The sequence below is a fragment of the Aulonocara stuartgranti genome (assembly GCF_965226115.1).
Source record: "Aulonocara stuartgranti genome assembly, chromosome: 3".
Classification (NCBI taxonomy): domain Eukaryota; kingdom Metazoa; phylum Chordata; class Actinopteri; order Cichliformes; family Cichlidae; genus Aulonocara; species Aulonocara stuartgranti.
The window spans coordinates 27,812,760-27,829,822 of record NC_138941.1 but is presented as its reverse complement, the minus strand read 5'-3'; the positions used below and the strand labels follow the sequence as shown (position 1 = coordinate 27,829,822).

The 17,063-nt window shown below is 40.6% G+C and overlaps 2 protein-coding genes across 4 annotated transcripts in view; one reads left to right on the top strand and one right to left on the bottom strand.

Annotated features, from left to right (window-relative positions):
* The first annotated feature begins 4,179 nt into the window (after window positions 1-4,179).
* LOC309703299 (putative G-protein coupled receptor 132) lies at window positions 4,180-6,125 on the top strand. The gene is made up of 3 exons (XM_082528077.1): window positions 4,180-4,291; window positions 4,368-5,233; window positions 5,381-6,125. Exons 2-3 carry the CDS (start codon window positions 4,653-4,655, stop codon window positions 5,802-5,804), a joined length of 1,005 nt encoding a protein of 334 aa, XP_082384203.1. The 5' UTR covers window positions 4,180-4,291; window positions 4,368-4,652; the 3' UTR covers window positions 5,805-6,125.
* Window positions 6,126-7,431: 1,306 nt separating this feature from the next.
* LOC309703298 (prostaglandin D2 receptor 2-like) overlaps window positions 7,432-17,063 on the bottom strand; it is a 32,221-nt gene continuing 22,589 nt past the window's right edge. The window contains exons 2-3 of one of the 3 annotated variants that reach the window (XM_082528075.1): window positions 13,967-13,986; window positions 7,432-9,689 (exon numbers count right to left, since the gene is read on the bottom strand). In XM_082528075.1, coding sequence (XP_082384201.1) covers window positions 8,541-9,626 — 1,086 coding nt within the window. In that variant the 5' untranslated portion in view covers window positions 9,627-9,689; window positions 13,967-13,986 and the 3' untranslated portion in view covers window positions 7,432-8,540. Of the gene's footprint in view, window positions 9,690-13,966; window positions 13,987-15,419; window positions 15,480-17,063 lie in introns of those variants that run through there. The other 2 variants (XM_082528076.1, XM_082528074.1) reach the window with 2 other exon arrangements.

Below are 17,063 nucleotides of genomic sequence, written 5' to 3'. Positions count from 1 at the left end.
ACAGCGAAGATTTGAATTACCCCCACGGAAATTTGTCATTTAGGGTGAATACTTTTACTTTACATCATAGGATATCTTTTTATATCAAAAGATATCCTCAAAACTTAAAGGGGACCTAAACCTCCCTAAACCTAAACTTCTCAATACATCTTGATTGACCAGCAGAGGAAATTTGGCAAATTTTTCAAGGGTGCCACTCACTAACTTGACTCTTGTCTTTCTTTCACTCCCTTTAGGCCAAATTCATTCTGATTGGCTGCCCCTCATAAACAGAGGGTTTAACCCTTTAAAACCGGTCGGAGCGGGAACGCTCCGTTTTGCGTAACTATTTTTGAATCCCTGTTGAACTGGAACCACGTAAGCTAGCGCAATCATTTTTTTGCATATAAACCGGAGGAGTTGTACTTACATGTTATGCCATTAGCTTGTCCTAGGTCACCGTTTCCTTCCACATATAGCTTTGCAAAAATTGCATAAAAAGCACTTGCAGCAACAAAAAAAATAATATTCCAGAAACACGCTTTGCCGATCCGATCAGCTGTTCACCACACTTCCCACGCTGGAATAGACGTCAGTGCGAACTATTGTATGTCTGCCATTACCTGGCCGAAACCAGAAATGACGTCATTTTTGCGGAAAATGTATTTTTTTTTTTTTTACCTTCAGGGCCTTATAAGCCTATACTGGTGTTTTTAAAAGTCATGTTTGACTTTATGCTTTTCTGAATAGTTTCTGGGATGCTTAGAACTCAAATTGCACTGCTGGTAATAGTTTATTTTGATTCACATGCTGTTGTTTTTGCACATTTGCATTATAATATTTATTTTTGTTTTTCCTGCAGTATATAAAAATGAAACTATGGAGACACTCAAAATCAATTTCCTGTGGTTGGAAACTATTTTCTGCAACTTTTCTGTATTAACAGTTTTGAGGGATAAACCTCTTAAATTTCTCTAACTAGAAATATATGTGAAAAAAAAAAAGATTTTCAATTTTTTTGTAGTTTATTGCACTTTTTTTGCAATTTATGTAGTTTCTATGGACTTAATGCATAGATATTATTAAAATTTGGGCTATAACGGTTGTATTGATGTATAGCAACTTGAAATGCTCCCAAAAATGGCACTACAGCATGTAAAAATATAAAGATAAGCTCTGGCGGACTTGGTTCTATGGTAGGTCTTAAAGGGTTAAACAATGAAAGCAAACAAGATGAACTCTTTCCAAGCTTTAAGCTTTTGTGAAAAGGAGCTTTTTGACATAGTTGTGCTCTTTGCATAGTTTTAGGCTGAAGTTTAGAGGACTGCAAACTGCAGTGTACGTGAGAGCGTTACATGTGGCAGCAGTTGGTGTGAAATTCATACTCTCTCTTTGAGTCACATCTCAGACAAATGCAGACACACAGGCAGGGTTTCAGATTCAATATGAGTTACACTATCATAACGCCATCATCATGTTGACAAATGTAAGCAACTTATATTAACAGTCAAAATACTACACTTATATTATACGTAATCAGATTGTAGTATAGTACTTGTAGTATTGTTTTTTTCAGTGAGACAACTGTATCAATGTCTGTTGAGTTTTTTCTTTGAGATTCTAAATTTGGAAATACCCTCAGACCAAGTCAGGTAGAGACACTGCTCGATAGAGGAGAACATGTTCCAACATATGCTGTTAAACTGTTCTGCAACACTTTATGGGCCTCTACTGTACTTATACCAATTGTTATGCCGCGAGGAGCGGTGAGGGAAACATCAGACTTCACTCAATCTTAATTGAAGTAATTGTTTTATTGTCTCTTGCCAACATCATGCACATACAGACAGCAACTTCTCAAAATGACTCCCAATCCATTTCCTGCTCCCTTTAAATACTCTAAAGACACGCCTTCTTAATACAGACTGGCCTATAAAAGAGCTGCAATTGAGGCAGGCCTCCTCTTTACTGGGAAAACAAGATGGCCACCACAGAGCTGTACAACAGCGGAACAAATAAAACAAATCGTCTTACGATATGACAAAAATCATGGACAATCCATAGAAAAGCCGCACCTTACTAAAAGCCGCAGGGTTCAAAGCTTGTGCAAAAAGTAGCGGCTTATAGCCCGACAGTTACGGTAGTTATTTTGTACTCTACTTCACCACTTAAACCAATTTATACAACGCGCATCATTCACCCATTCAGACACATTCATACAATGACTAAGTGATCTATCTGACATTCACATGCTGATCACCACATCAGGAGCAACCTGGTATAAGTATCTTGCCCAGAGATACTCTGTTAGTTGGAAGATCAGTGGCTTCTCTTCTCCGGCCCTAATGTCCAAGTATTCTCAGGCAAGCTACTGAGCAAACAATCTCCCCTAATGCATGCAGTGGCATGTAAGTGTATACGTGATAAAAATACCTGAAAACCAAAGATTAAAACACAATATTAATATGTGTGTGTGTGTGTGTGTGTGTGTGTTCTGGTTCTTCCTATCTTGGTGGGGAACAAAATCTGAAATTTACTATACTGGTGGGGACCAACAGCCCTTGTGGGGACCAAAATCCAGGTCCCCATGGGGTTGAAGGCATTTTTCACACTCAGAATGTGGTTTTAGTGTCAGGGTTACAATTGGGTTATGGTTAGGTTTAGGGTAACGGTTAGGGTTAAGCATTCATTTTTGATGGTTAGGGTTAGGATAAGCAGCTAGGGAAAGCATTATGTCAATGAGATGTCCCCACAAGGATAGCAAGACCATACTATGTGTGTTCATGTGTGTGTGTGTGTGAATAGGTGAATGTGACAAATTGTATCAAAAAGCACTTTGAGTGCTCTGATTGGCAGAAATACACAGCCTACCAGGGTTTATGGAGGACTATTTAGAGTGACTGCTTCTGACTTACAATCTGTATAGTACATGGCTCCCATCTGTCTTTATGGCCAGTCATGTACAAAGAAATATGAAGATCTTTATTTGGAGCTCTGGAGAACCTATGTACTTTCTAATTTATAAATAACAAACTTGTGTTATCTGATGAATCAAAGTTTTGTGACATTTAAAAGAAACAAAAGTGAGTGATTAGGCTCCCCTCCCTCTGAACCCATGTGGTAAAAATACCAAGTAATACCTATTGTTTCAATACGCCCATTCTTCAGTCAAACAATTTCAATTGTGTACTCTTTTTTTTCGGTCTGCACTGTATGAAAAAAGTTCCTCGGAGCCAAAGTGTAAAACATTTACTGACTACAAATTATTAATTAAATCAGTTGGGGAAGAAGCTTATTCTTCTTTTACCCTGCAATAAATTTTACCACAGTATTGTGTTTGGTTTGGTAGGTTTGTCTATCTGCACCTTTTTTGCTGTGGTTTCAACCTTCTCTCTCTAACCTACACAGAATACACAAACCTACGCACACTTACTGTTTTGACTATATTTGTGAGAACATTTCTCTTCACTCTAACTTTCTATTCCTATTTCTATTCCAGCCCTATAGTAATTCCAGTCTTAGACATCACATCAAGTCTTAACACTTAATTAACCTTTTAAAAGTGAGTCCAAAAATGAGAGCTTAGATATCGTCTCTAGTTTAAAACGTTCTGGCCCTCACAATAGCAGAAGTAAGTTCATACACGCACAGTTATATTTTCATGTCTTTAGAGGACATATGTTCATTTCCTGAAGACTTAGATAAACACTAACCTCAACCAAAATTTCCTTAACTGATCAGTTATAAATGATCTAAAATCACCCTAAACGTTATCTAAAACCACAAAACGTGGTGCTTTGATAAGAGAAGAGTTTAACTCTTTTAAGGCATGAAAAAGAACTGTAGCTAATGAATACAATTCCACACGACATACCTAATAGTTCGTTCGGTGTTGTTTAACAGCATGTTTAGAGGTATCACAGCATATGGGTTAACATGATTGATGGATTGTAGCTGGAGACCAGCTACAATCTAAAGAATTCTTTGGGAATTCCCATCAGCAGACACATCGATCCCTGCACTCACTGTGCCTGTCCATGCCTAATCTTTGTGGCTGCTGTAGAAGCAAGAAAGACAGAGGCTCAGAAAAAGTGGGAGTTTGTTTTTGTTCTGGGACAGAAAGGCGTTCTCCTGCCTCAGGATGTTGCCTTTAAAGCTGAAGAAGTGGGTTTCCTGTGGAGGAAACGATCACAGAATAGACAAGGCTGGGTCGAGGCAACGTGTTCCCAACATTGCTTGAGCACAGGTCACCCGGCTGCAGACTGGGCTGCACACTATTTGTGGAATAAAGTCAGTCTCAAAGCTCTGAGGGGTGAGTACAAAGGATTTAAGCTTTTTTATGGGTTCAGTCTTCATGCACTTAAAAACTCATGGCATCTGTTTTGCAGGTTTTCATTTCCACCAATGGATCTGGGATGCTCTGAAGCCTGGTTGAGTGACAGCTTCAAAAATGAGGGTGATTTTTTCCACAGCAGAGTGGCTTTATGAATCTTGCAGAGTGGACACGTGTGATTAGGAAGAATGCACCTGAGAACAGAGTCTTCCTTTCTTCCTCTCTGCCTTGAGTGAATGGATGGGCTTTCCTACATTAACTCACTGTTCTGTGAGTGTGAATCAACGTCTGATTGAGATCACCTCAAGTTTCCCATGTGACGTGTTTTACCCTCAGAGACATGTCCAACGATACCTGCAACCTCCCCTTAGACACGGACATATTTGGACTGACCTGTATTTATGGCCTCATCTTCACTCTGGGTCTCCCCAGCAACCTGCTGTCTCTTTGGGGATTGTACCACCTGGGGCGCTCAGGTGGCGGAGGCTGTCAGCTGGTCTACATCCTCAACCTGCTGCTGTCAGACTTCCTCCAACTGCTCACACTGCCCTTATGGATTCTTTACCTCCAGGGTCCACACCAGTGGCCCTATGGCCAGCTAACCTGTGAGCTAGTTGGCTACGTGTTTTACGTGAACGTCTATGCAAGTGTCATGTTCCTGTGTCTGATAGCTACAGACCGCTGCCTGGCTATTGTTTACCCATTCAGCAGCCGCAGGGTGCGAACAGTCAGAGTAGCAGCAGTGTCAGGTGTAGCGGTGTGGATCCTAACCTTCCTGTTCTGTCTGAGTGGGCTGCTGCCATCTGTGTTCAACTCTGACAGACTGCTGTGCTTGGAGCAGTACCCCGTCAGCCGCCGATATGCTCAATTTAAGATTGCCACTGTGGTTCTAGGCTTCTTGTTGCCATGTGCCATCCTAGGGTGAGTTAATACCAAAATCTACATGTGCACATATGTTTCTGATTTAATGTTTTCTAGATAAATCGGATATTTCCCTGTTCTTTTGGAACGTTTTGTATATTAGATTAAAGGCTGGTTTCTGATCTCCAAATCTGTTTCCTCCCTCAGCTACACCTCAGCCCACATTGGGGTGACACTCAGGCAATCTCCATCCCTCTCCGCCCATGAACGGCACAAAATCGTAGGAATTCTGGTCGTGATTACTGTCAACTTCATTGTTGTCTTTGGACCCTACCACCTAGTAGGTGGATACAGGTTTGTATCCTTGCTGCTGACTGATGATCCATGTGAACTGGAGCATTCACTTTTCCTCATCTATCGCCTGTGCTATGGTTTGACCAGTCTGAACACTTTGCTGGATCCCCTCTTCTACATCTTCCTCTGCCCTGATGCTCGGCTAGAGCTGCAAAGGTCCCTGCCCTGTTTGGGAAGAGGGCAAAACCCAAGCAAAAGCATGACTCTTAGTACCAGAGCTCACCCAGACACCAAGAGGGTGAGTGAAAATAGACAGAGTAACCTTCTAGCAATATAGTTTGGACTTGACCACAATCAAAGCAATTGCACCACCCAGTGGGAAGACATATGTTGAGTTTATGCCTCGCAGTGTTTCCACCTTTTCATCTAAAGAATTATTTGGGCATTCACAGTTTCTCATCTAGATACTGCTTAAAGGTAGGAGAGAAAAAAGATATTTTTGCGCAAACAGTGACTTCAGCTTACATGTAACTCAGCTGAAATATGGAAATTCAGTTTCATATTTGTCAAAAGCGCACATCCATAACTACTGTGAGTTTATGAAGCAATTGTTTTCTGCTGCTCAGTTTACGATCATTAAAAACTGCATTTAATCACACGTGTGCTGTCAGTAATTTTAAAAATAGAGAAGGTGTGAATCACTATGGAAACACAAGATTGTGGTTATATAACGGTAAGCAACTAGTCATACGAAGGTGCCAGGAATGCTTTTCTTTTCTTTTATTCATTTTCTAAAATGTCATTTTACTGCTAAAAGGTATTGACAGCATATGAGTGAGCGCTAAAGTAAACGTGCAATACACTTTTTCTCATAAACAGCTTGAGCAATTTCATCATAAAAGGAAACCGAATGTTTTGCATCTGAAAAAAGAACGCTGGTGTAGGCACTTACAGCTGGTGATAACATCTAGTGAGAAACACATTACACATTTCTTAAAAAGTCTAAGGCTCGGTTATTTACAAAGCAAAAAAGCGTGTATTACTTTAAACTAAATTGACATTTTCATCAAACACCCTCAAAACAAGAGAGGTACATAGAATGGGGAAGTTTTTGCAAATTTAGTGACATACTGCACATGACTGTATAATAATGCTAACTAAACTGTTTTTTCTTGCTAGTACAGAAATTACATCACATATAATTCGCTAAATATAAGGAATACAAATGAGTCTAGGACTTTGTACTGAAAAGCTAAAATTAAATGATAAAGCTATCTTTCTCTATTTTTATGCAATATCTCTATGTCAAGCACAGGGAAGCACTGATAGATATTTTTACTGAAACAGGGACGGATGGATATTTTGTAACAAGTGTTGTATTGGCATTGCAATACTTATTTCACAATCATCCCCACACATAATTTCACTAAGAATATGCAAAAGTTTTAGATTACACGTCTGCAGCAGATTAGACCAATTACTGGATGTCTTTAATCTGAAAAGATACCATTAAGAAGCAAAGAAAGTTTGTAAAAGGACATGGAGTGAACTTTGCTCTTTGTGTTATGAAAAAGAAAGGCCATTTCTAAAATTTAATTATTTTGAAGACAAATGTCTGCTGTCATTGTCTAAATACATGAAGAAGCATATGAAACCCTGCCAGTGGCGGACTCCCTCAGACATCGGTGCGTTGGTGGTTCTTTGTGTCCGGGGGTGGGCGTCCAGGTACACACCGGCTCACTCCTTGGCGGCCGCTTATCGGGGCCTGGAGCCTGGGGCTCGCTCGGGCCACTTCGGAGGTGGGGTGCCCCCGGCCTCTCGGCCTGGGGCTCGGTCACTCAGGCACGGCTGGCTGCCGGCGGAGCTCACGGGCACGTCACTGCAACTCCCCCTGGCTTCTGCTCCGCGGCTGCTAAGTGAGCCCTCATCTGGGACTCTCCTCAGCTCTTTCTGGGACAGTGGCGCAGCTGCCCCTCTGTTGGTCTTCCTTGGTCTCTTGTGTTCTGGGGGCCTCTGGATGTCTGGAGTTTTGATCTCCTCCATACCTGCTTCATGCCCTGGAGGACGGGGCTGTGGCCCCCCCACACCCTCTAGCAGATCATTACATGAAGGAACCTTTTAAAAAAAACAAAAAAAACAAAAAAACAAGCGCGTCCATGCTCACAGGTGTACACACGGGTGATCACACCCACAAACTACACCCTTTTTGGCTCCTACCTCAAAGCACACTGTGTTCTGTTGATCTTACGTGCTGCACAATAATGTTTAATTTTTAGTATTTACTGTCATATTCCCATATATCATTGTGATGTTGTTTATTCTATTACTCTTGTTCTCTTCTGCTTGTTTTCTTTTTTCTTTCTCAACAGGTGATCCAGGTGATTGATATATGCATTTTTTTTCTTTTCTTTCTTTTTTTTTTTTGCTGCCCATTCTGTTGGTTTTTGTTTTTTGCCCTTCTCCCCCGTCCCTCTTCTCAGCTTTTTCTCTTTCCCTCTTTCTTTCTCCCCTTCTTTCCCCCAGTCAAGTCTGTCCCGTATTCAGTAAGTGAAAATACAATAAACAATAAAAGGTGAATCAAATGGACCATTACGGCAAGGCTGGGATGGTCAATTTGGTAAAGTAAATCCGTTGGGCATCTTTCTTTGCCTTTAGACAACAATTCTGATGGTAAAAGAGCCAAACGGGACAGGCAAAAAAAACAAAACAAAAAAAAACAAAACAAAACAAAGAAGAAGCATATGAAAACAACAGAAACCTCATAATATCCATCAGGTCACAAGTGCTCCATCCAGTGTCAGGATTAAGGTTGGATTTTAGTCTATCCACATGTTCCAAACATGAACTCCCGATGATGTTCATTTATACTAAAACATATTCTTAATCCTAGATGGGGCACTAATAACTTGATTGATGGATGGAGAATACAATGCTATAGCAAAACAGGTAAGCTTCTTGTGAAAAAGTATTGCCTGAGTGATATGTGTTAGACAACAGGGAACTTTTTTATGTGCAGTTGAGGTAAATAAAACCTTCTTTGCACTTACTAAAGAAGAGATGGTATGTTTTACTTCTAAACTGAAGTACTCATACTTTCTTCATGAGTTGCAAGGGAATGCTTCTTTCTCGTCATTATCTCAGAGTTGCCGATAGAGCTCTGAGCTGTGCTGCGGCGCCGGGCGAACTCTGCAAGATCCTCAGCCAGAACAGACTCCATCACTGCACCGAGAGAATGTCGGATCTTATTGCACAGGTCAGGGCAGCTGAACACATACAGAACAGGATTGAGGACGCTGTTGAGGAAGCCAATCGTCGCTGCAACTGGGAGGGCCTGTCTTATAAAATCCTGAACAGACTGAGAGTTTGGAGCCATCACTTCCATGACGATGAATATGTGGTAGGGTGCCCAGCAGAGTACAAAGCTCACCACCACAGACACTACAAGCCGAACAAAACGGAAAGGGCGACGGTTACATCTGTTTGCTATTATGGAGTGTACAACAGCATAGCTCACTATGATGATGACCAAAGGGATTAAGAAGGCAAAAAACAGCTTCATTATTGCCAGTCCTTCTTTCCGTTGTTTAATTATAGGTTTATTATTTGTCTGATTCTTTGGTTCAGGCAGGAATCGTGCATAATCATAGTAACAGAGATTCCGGCCATGTTCTACAGGGATGACGTCACGAAACAGGAAGAAGGGGATAGTGCAGATCAGAGCCATGGCCCAGATTACCCCACATATCTTCTTAACTAGTTGGATGTTTCTGTGGTTTTGGGCCCAGACAGGTTTCAGCACCACCAAGCAGCGGTCCAGAGAAATGGCCGCCAGTAGGAAGCCACTGACGAACATGTTGAGAAAAAAGATGGAGGAATGGATGCGGCAGAAAGTTGTCCCCAGTGTCCAGGTTTTGCCCCGGGCCATGTACAGGGTGAAGAAGGGCAGTGAAGAAGTGGCTAGAAGGTCAGAGACTGCGAGGTTCAGGATCCAGATGCTAATGATGGAGCGACGGACATGGAAGCCCACCACTGCAACGATGAGGAGGTTTTCCACGATGCCAATTGTAGAGAAAATGCCATGGAGGGTAATGGTAAAAACATTCAAAGAATGGGACCCTACAGGGTGGCTGGATACATTATGGTTGCTATTTTCAGTCATCTTGGATGAAAGATTTCTTGTCGTCGTGTCGGGTGGTTGCAGTTCAGATGACGTGCTTCACAGCTGAAAGAGAAAGAGATGATAACATGTAAAATCAAACAGTTCAGTTAGTGGAATCTGTTATGAAAGAGAAAAGTCATATCTAATTTTTTTTTTTTTTTAAGAAAACATTTTGTTGTTATTGTTTAAATGTGGTTACTTTACGAGGAATGGCTCAGCACAAATCTGATTTGTCTGTTCTTGTTCAGTAATAGTATATGGCTACTGGTCTATTTAGTATAGCTACAGTAAATGGAGTGATTCGTATATTTCTACGCTATATTCAACATGCCAGATTCACACACATTCTATGCTTTGAAGTGCTTTCTAACTACCATTCACACTCCGATGGATGCATCAGAGATATCCTGCCACAAGGATATTTTGCATGCAAACTAGGGTGAGCCACCAACCACCCACTTTCCGATCAGTAGACAACCTGCTCTACCTCCTGAGCTACAGCCACTGTATGAAAGTGTTGAACCACCCCTTATTTCTTTCTTGTTTTCTAGTAAAATTGGAAATACAGATCTGGTACATTTATTTTATTTGGTATCCTTATTTTTCACAGTCTGAACTCTCTTAGGTAAGCTTTCTTGTCATTTCTTTGAGTAGTCTTCAACTTCAACAGTTCTCCAGGGTTCCTGGGGGACAATCAAAGCTTTTCTTTGGATGTTGATTGGTTTTTATTCCATTGTCTGTTATAATTTCAAACTGCTTCGGTAATGCTGAGGTTGGGCAAGCTGCTGTGTGCTGATGATGATTTCAAATTTGGATTTATCACTTTATAGGACATGTTGTCACTTCTTTTCAGTCCAGTACTTGTGAAAAAAAGCATTCTTCAGGATGGAGCTGATATATGCCAAAATACACAACCGCTGAGACCATTTTCTGATCATGACTTGGAGATACTTTTCATCTGCTGCAGATCATTTTTATCTTGGTCTGCCACTGCTTTTGTCGTTCACTTATCAATTTGGCCCAGTTTTCTTTAAGGACACACTGCACACCATCCTGAGATATGCCATTTTTTGACTAATGACTCATTAGGAATCACATTGTTGGTGCAAAAATACCATTTTATGCCTCTCAAACTGTGTTATATTTGATAGTTGCTGAAGTAGTTATTTGAAATGGGAAAAAATTCTATACTTTTGTGAAGGAAAATGAGTTCTTTAATACGTTTTCTGTTATGTGCACACAGTTAGGGAGTTAGGGATGATTCCATAGGTACTGTACATTTCAAGTGGCTTACAAAGACATTGCCCAGAAACTGGTCAATATTGGGTTTGTTACTTGTTACATTTCTTAATGCTGTAATGCTGAACAGTACTTGAGTACCCCCACAGAGAAACTAAATTATTACTTAAACTCCGCTGCCAATTACCAGTTAACAGTATAAATCTTTTGCCACACGTGAGTAGAAGTCATCATTCTTTTAGTGTTTAATTATTAACACGAAGTGGACAACACTGAAAACTGGTTCAAAGAGACTTCAAAGTGATTGCCACAGTGATTATACTGTAAAACCACACAGGAAGAAACCTTGGCTGCGAGACTGACTGCACACTCAGGTTTAACATCAGTCTGGGTTCTTCACATTGTGTTAGCATGCTTGTGGAGATGCTTGCAAAGAGTTGATGTCATGTTAATCATTTGTACTTACTTCTGTCCTAAACTTTGCACTTGACCAATTTACCTTGTTGTTTTGGGCCATTGGAGTATTCTTATCTCCACTTCTCAGAAGTTGTATACACCTCCACCATTGTCCCTCTCCATGCATATGAACTACAGTCAGTTGATTGTAGCACAAATGTGCCGAAAGAAAAAGACACGTTTTTCAACCCAGTATCATGTAATAGACACGCCGGTCCACTGTGTCCATTTCACGTTTGCCTCTCACTAGTGACTTCGCGGCTTTAAAAGTCTCCTCCTGCTGGTGATGCAGCTTCTACATGTGTGCCCATTTTACACTAGGAAGGAGAAAAGCATGGTGAACACAGTGGACAGGAGTGCCTATTTCACACTTTGCTGTAGGACTGAGTTGCATTTGTTGTTTGTTTGTTTGTTTGTCTCCGCCCAGCACGCAGATAACTGAAGAACCTTTGGAATAATTTCAGTGTAAGGACATTTAACTACACATTTAATCCCTGGCATATGTTAATATAAGATTTAAAAAATGCAATAGTTTTTCCCAGTTCAGGTTTTCTTTAGTTTTGTTTTTGCCATCCCTGCCTTGTGTTCTGTTATTTACAATAAACCTCACTTGCATCTTAGTAAGTGCCTGCATTTGAGTCCACTTTCCCACACATCACACGACTGCTGCCGCAGCCTTGACATACTTAACTACTTTAGTGTAGTGTAACTGGCTTTGGGGAGTTTAATAAGCTGAAAAGCTATAAATAAATAATACATTCATTTAAAATGCTAAAACTGTATGCCTTCCACCATATTTTCCAAAGCTGTCCAGCGGGCTAGATTGGGTCTCTCTGCTGTGCCGATTCTGGCCCCTGGGCCTTATGTTTGACATCCCTGATCTAGGCTTAGCAGTATGATTTGGCTTATGGTTGGCCTAATAGTGAGTAAATGGTTCAATAGACAGAATGAAGGGCAATTGAAATAATTTCACAATCACCCCCCCCCCCCCCCCCTCCCCAGCAAAAAAAAAAAAAAAGAAGTGGAATATATGTCAACATAGATTGCTGTCAGCTTCTCCACAGTGGGTAATTAGGAGACTACAGGTTGTTGTGTCTCAGAATATTCGTTTCTGATAGTATGACACCAAACAAGTTAAACTTTCTAAAGTAGGCCTACCTTGTTCCTCGTTTAGTTTTTTCAACAGCTGTTACACCCTTAAGTCAGTTTCCTGTGTCAATCACAGACAGTGTTTTTAACAAAACAAAACAAAACAACAACAACAAAAAAGTGTACACAAGGCTGCAATCTAAGGGGTTGTAACTGTGCCTGTGTTTACATGGGCGCTTTCAGCTTAAGGTGAAGGTGAAGAGAGTAAGCTCGAACTGCAGGGCCCTGCACTACAACGCGAGTTGAGCATACTCAGGCCATCTGTCCGTCAGACCGCTGACAGTCAGGATTAGCAGTCATACGAAGCTGGTTACAAACTTGCTAAATTAAACCAGGGTTTTCCCCTGCATGTTCACAGGAAGTAGGCATGGTTTGGGTATCATCTGACCGGTTCACTGGTCACACGACTCTCTATGAGCGTCACCTACTCGAGAGACTCTATCAGATGCTGATAAAATGGTTATCAACATAAAAGAAGAAGACAAAAAATTGAACTTTTCTAAGGAAAAAAAAACTATAAACTTATGCATTAAAGCTTATGCCCATGCACCATGGTCAAGGAGCTGCTGCAGTCTGTCTGCAGATCAAGTGAAGTTATTCCCCTGACTGAACAGGTAGTCTAAGAGTGTGCTCTATGTTCTAGTTTTTGCAGTTCCAGTAGTGTAAAAGAGACCTATCAGCAGATTAGAATCAAGCGTGCAACATTTGCACACTTTCTGCATCACCAACTGAATGTGTGTAATTCCTGTAAGAATGTGATGCATAGTTTGCGCTTCAGTCAGTGGTTTTAGTACGTTCGCTTTAACAACTTGCACCTATGAAACGCGTTGACCCAGCAGAGAATCAGTAATGCACTTTAATAATGCTGAACAAAAAAATGTGGCGTTTTTAAACTAAACTTTGAAACATCAGCTGCTCCCTGTTCTTCTCTGAGCTGCAAACTCGGTGCAGTTTAAGGGTTTGAGAGTAAAAATTAAACTGCAGTGTCTGCAGAGAATAATGTTTAGAATAATAACACTGCTGTAAAGTTCTTTCACTGACCACAGAAAGCAAACAAACAAAAAAAAGTAAAGAACCAGGAATGGCGACGCTATTTTCTGAAGTATTGATTTCATACCTGTTGATATCTAATCTGCTTCACGGCACAAGTTACCATGGTGATATGTTCCTTTAAGAAGTGAATCACTTCTGTAGTTCAGCAAACCCAGTGTTTATCCTGAAGTTAGCTTCGTAATCCAGGCATCAGGAATCAGAGAAATCCGGGGAAAACTGAGAGTACATTAGGGGAGAATCACAGATGCTCTGACAAAGGACCAAGAGGAGTTTCTGCCCATAGTAATGGGCAAGTGGAGACTAGTAGGGAACGAGGTACAACAACAGGGACAAACAAAAACAATGAAGGCATTTAGTCCCTATCAGAGTCCAGAAGATAAAACAGACAACAGTTCACACGCACCATATTTGGTCTATAATGCACTATTACATTTGATACCCACCTGCGATAAAGCCTGTCTGACTGGAGAACACAGTGATGAAAGGAGGGAAAAAGAGATAAACACACTCAGTCGCAAAAGAGTGAAATTACAGGCTAAAAAAGCAGAATCCACATCATTAGAGTTTACAGGGCACAGCTACTCTCACTCATACAGAAGACTGTTACACACTGCGGCAGTCGTCATACATTTATGTAAACTCACAAGACGCAACAGTGCATATGTCAACGTGGAGAAAAAAAGGGCTCAACTTATGAGGGCAGGAAAATAGCTGCACAAAAACTCTGGATTTAAAGTATGAATTAGGCCAAACACTTGTAACCAGGGCATCTGGTGATATAAACTATAATTCAATCCATTTCAATTCAAGTGAGTTTAATTCAACACCAGTCACCTCAAAGCACTTTACATTTTAAGGTAGATACTCTACAATAATATCATAAAAACAAGAAAAGAAGAAATGTCAGCAGTTGCATACAGATACACTACACACACATGTACATTTGTGTGGGAAACTTCCAGGCTTGCCATAAAGTCCTATTTTAAGAAACCACATTGGTATAAACTTGTAAACAGTGATGTAAATAGTCATGTTAATTATGGTTCTGTCAACAGCGTTTCTGTTTGTCTTTGCCAAACTGGCTGCTCTTATTGCTGCCTTTTCTATTCTTTTCTTCTCTTTCTTTTGTTTGTCATTCTGGTCAGCCTGCCTGTGTGAGTTTTCACAGTTAGTGGTCATCAACACTACTGCCCCCCCCCCCCCCCCCCCCAAAAAAAAAAGAAGAAGAAGAAGAAGAAGAAGAAGAAGAAGAACAACGCTTTTATTCTGCACCTCCAGCATGCATATTTAGAGTGACACTGCAGAACAAAACAGCATTATTTGAAAGCAGCTTGATAGCTGAAAGCTGAATAATTTTGTTGGCAGTATCTCTGCATCTCTTTGTCTTTCACACTTATTGCTCTTGTTCCCCACATCCTCTATACACAACTTCAACTGCAGATGTGTAACATGACCTAATGATGTAGCACACACATATACAATGAATTAAATATGACATTAATTAACTCAACGGCTAACATTATTACATCACAACAAAGACAGCTATAACACCTAAAAGCACTAAATTAGGAAGGAGGACTGGCATGAACAATTTGGAATATATATATTTTGTCATTCATTGATTTATTTGGTTACTGTGTTGCTGCTGATGGAAACTGTGCCAAAATCTTCTAAAAATTCTATCAAAAGTAGTTTTGCAGCTTTTATTAAAGTAAGTCTTTATCTGAAAGATATATTACAAGCCACATCATTCATGCTCATATTAAACTGGCAAGATATTACCCATTTCCAGTACATTTCATGATTCCAGTGAATATGGATCTGAGTCATCAAAACCTGCTCTTTGAAAGTGAAACTGGACAATGGATTCACAAAATGCAACAACAAAATTCTTACCGGTTCGTTTTGTTTCTGTTTTGTCTGCAGCAGGTCTGATGTGGTCTCTGTCGTGCTGTGTTACTAGATGACACTAGACAGCACTAGCCTCATGGATGTATAAGTACTGTGAAGTAGGAAGTCACAAACCTCAGAATCAACCTAAAGTCTTCACAAGATTGAAGTAGACTATAGCCAAGTGTCAAACCAGACACCAGTTTCTAAAGAGGCCCAAGCTGTTCAGACACATAAAGTCACCAGTCTGTAACTAAATGAAGATAGTCATTTTTAGATTGATACACTGCCAGTATATAAAGTCAGTATAGACTACCACAGTATCATTTGAGTTACAGGAAAAAGGCCAGACGCTATCACTGACATCTACAAGCATTCACACAGCATTGCTTTCATTTTTGCAGACATTACAGCTGTTGAAGACTCAAATAACTGACACGATATCACACAGAATCTGCTTTTAATGCATTTCCTGTGTGATATATATCCTGTAATCTCACGTATTTTTATCTGCTAAAATGTTCAAAAAGTCACTGGTCACTGTTTTAAAATATATAAATACCAACTGGCCACTATATCAAGTACATTTTGTTAGCGCAGAGTTGAGAAGATAACATCACACAATTTGTGCAGAATCGTCGACTGCCTATCTGTGATTCAAATCTCGCGTTACACCACTATTCAGAGGTGCTCTATTAGACTGAAATCTGGTGACTCAATTTGAGTACAGTCACTGTCATGTTCAAGAAACCAGTTTGAGACGATTCAAGCTTTTTGGCCTGGTGCATTATTGTAGCCATCAGAAGATGGTACACTGTAGTCATGAAGGAACGGACATGAGCAACAACAGTACTCAGGTAGACCGTGGTGTTTAAACGGTGCTCAGTTGGTACTAAGGGACACAGAACGTGCCACGCAAATATCCCCCACGCCGTTACACCACGATCCGCTTGAGTTTCAATACAAGGCAGGATGGATCCATGCTTTCATGTCATTTATCACAAATTCTCACCCTACCAACCAAATGTTTCAGCAGAACATGAGACTCATCAGACCGAGTGACATTTTTTGTCCAGTTTTGATGAGCCCGTGTTAATCGTAGACTCAGATCTTGGGGATGAAAACATTGGAGAAAATGAGAGCATTTCAGCCAGTTCTGGTAAACATCCTGTTTGGTTAACACCGAGTCTCATGCATGCTGTTAAATTTGGATCGTTTCTCTCACCCATATATTGTGTTTTGTCCTCAGTGCCTTCTCTCTGTCTCTCTCTCTAGCTCTGGACTTGAACATCTCACTTGTGCAACCAACCTCTCGTTATTACTGTGTGCTGTTTTTCTTACTGCTCACCTTCTGCTCTCTCCTTAACCAGACGAGGCCTTTGACAGAAGGGAGTTCGTTTGCCCCACTGTCACCAAGTACAAAGTACCTCAAAGCGTGAATCCAGCCCTCCTCTATAAGTGCACTGGGTCTACACTGACACCTGCTGGCCAATGATAATGTCGTCCCTCCAAGAAAGCCCCTTAAAGTTGCTCAATTTTATCAAACCTATGCATGATAACTGATCAGGAACATAATACAAATTTCCTAATTACAGACTTTATCACAGGGAGTTTTCTCAATTACAAAGCAAACATGTTTTTAATATGGTG

Coding starts and splice junctions, on each gene's coding strand:
- LOC309703299 (XM_082528077.1), top strand. CDS start 4,653: ATGTCCAACGATACCTGCAACCTCCCCTTAGACACGGACATATTTGGA. Junction 5,234..5,380: donor TTGCCATGTGCCATCCTAGG/GTGAGTTAATAC, acceptor TTCCTCCCTCAG/CTACACCTCAGCCCACATTG.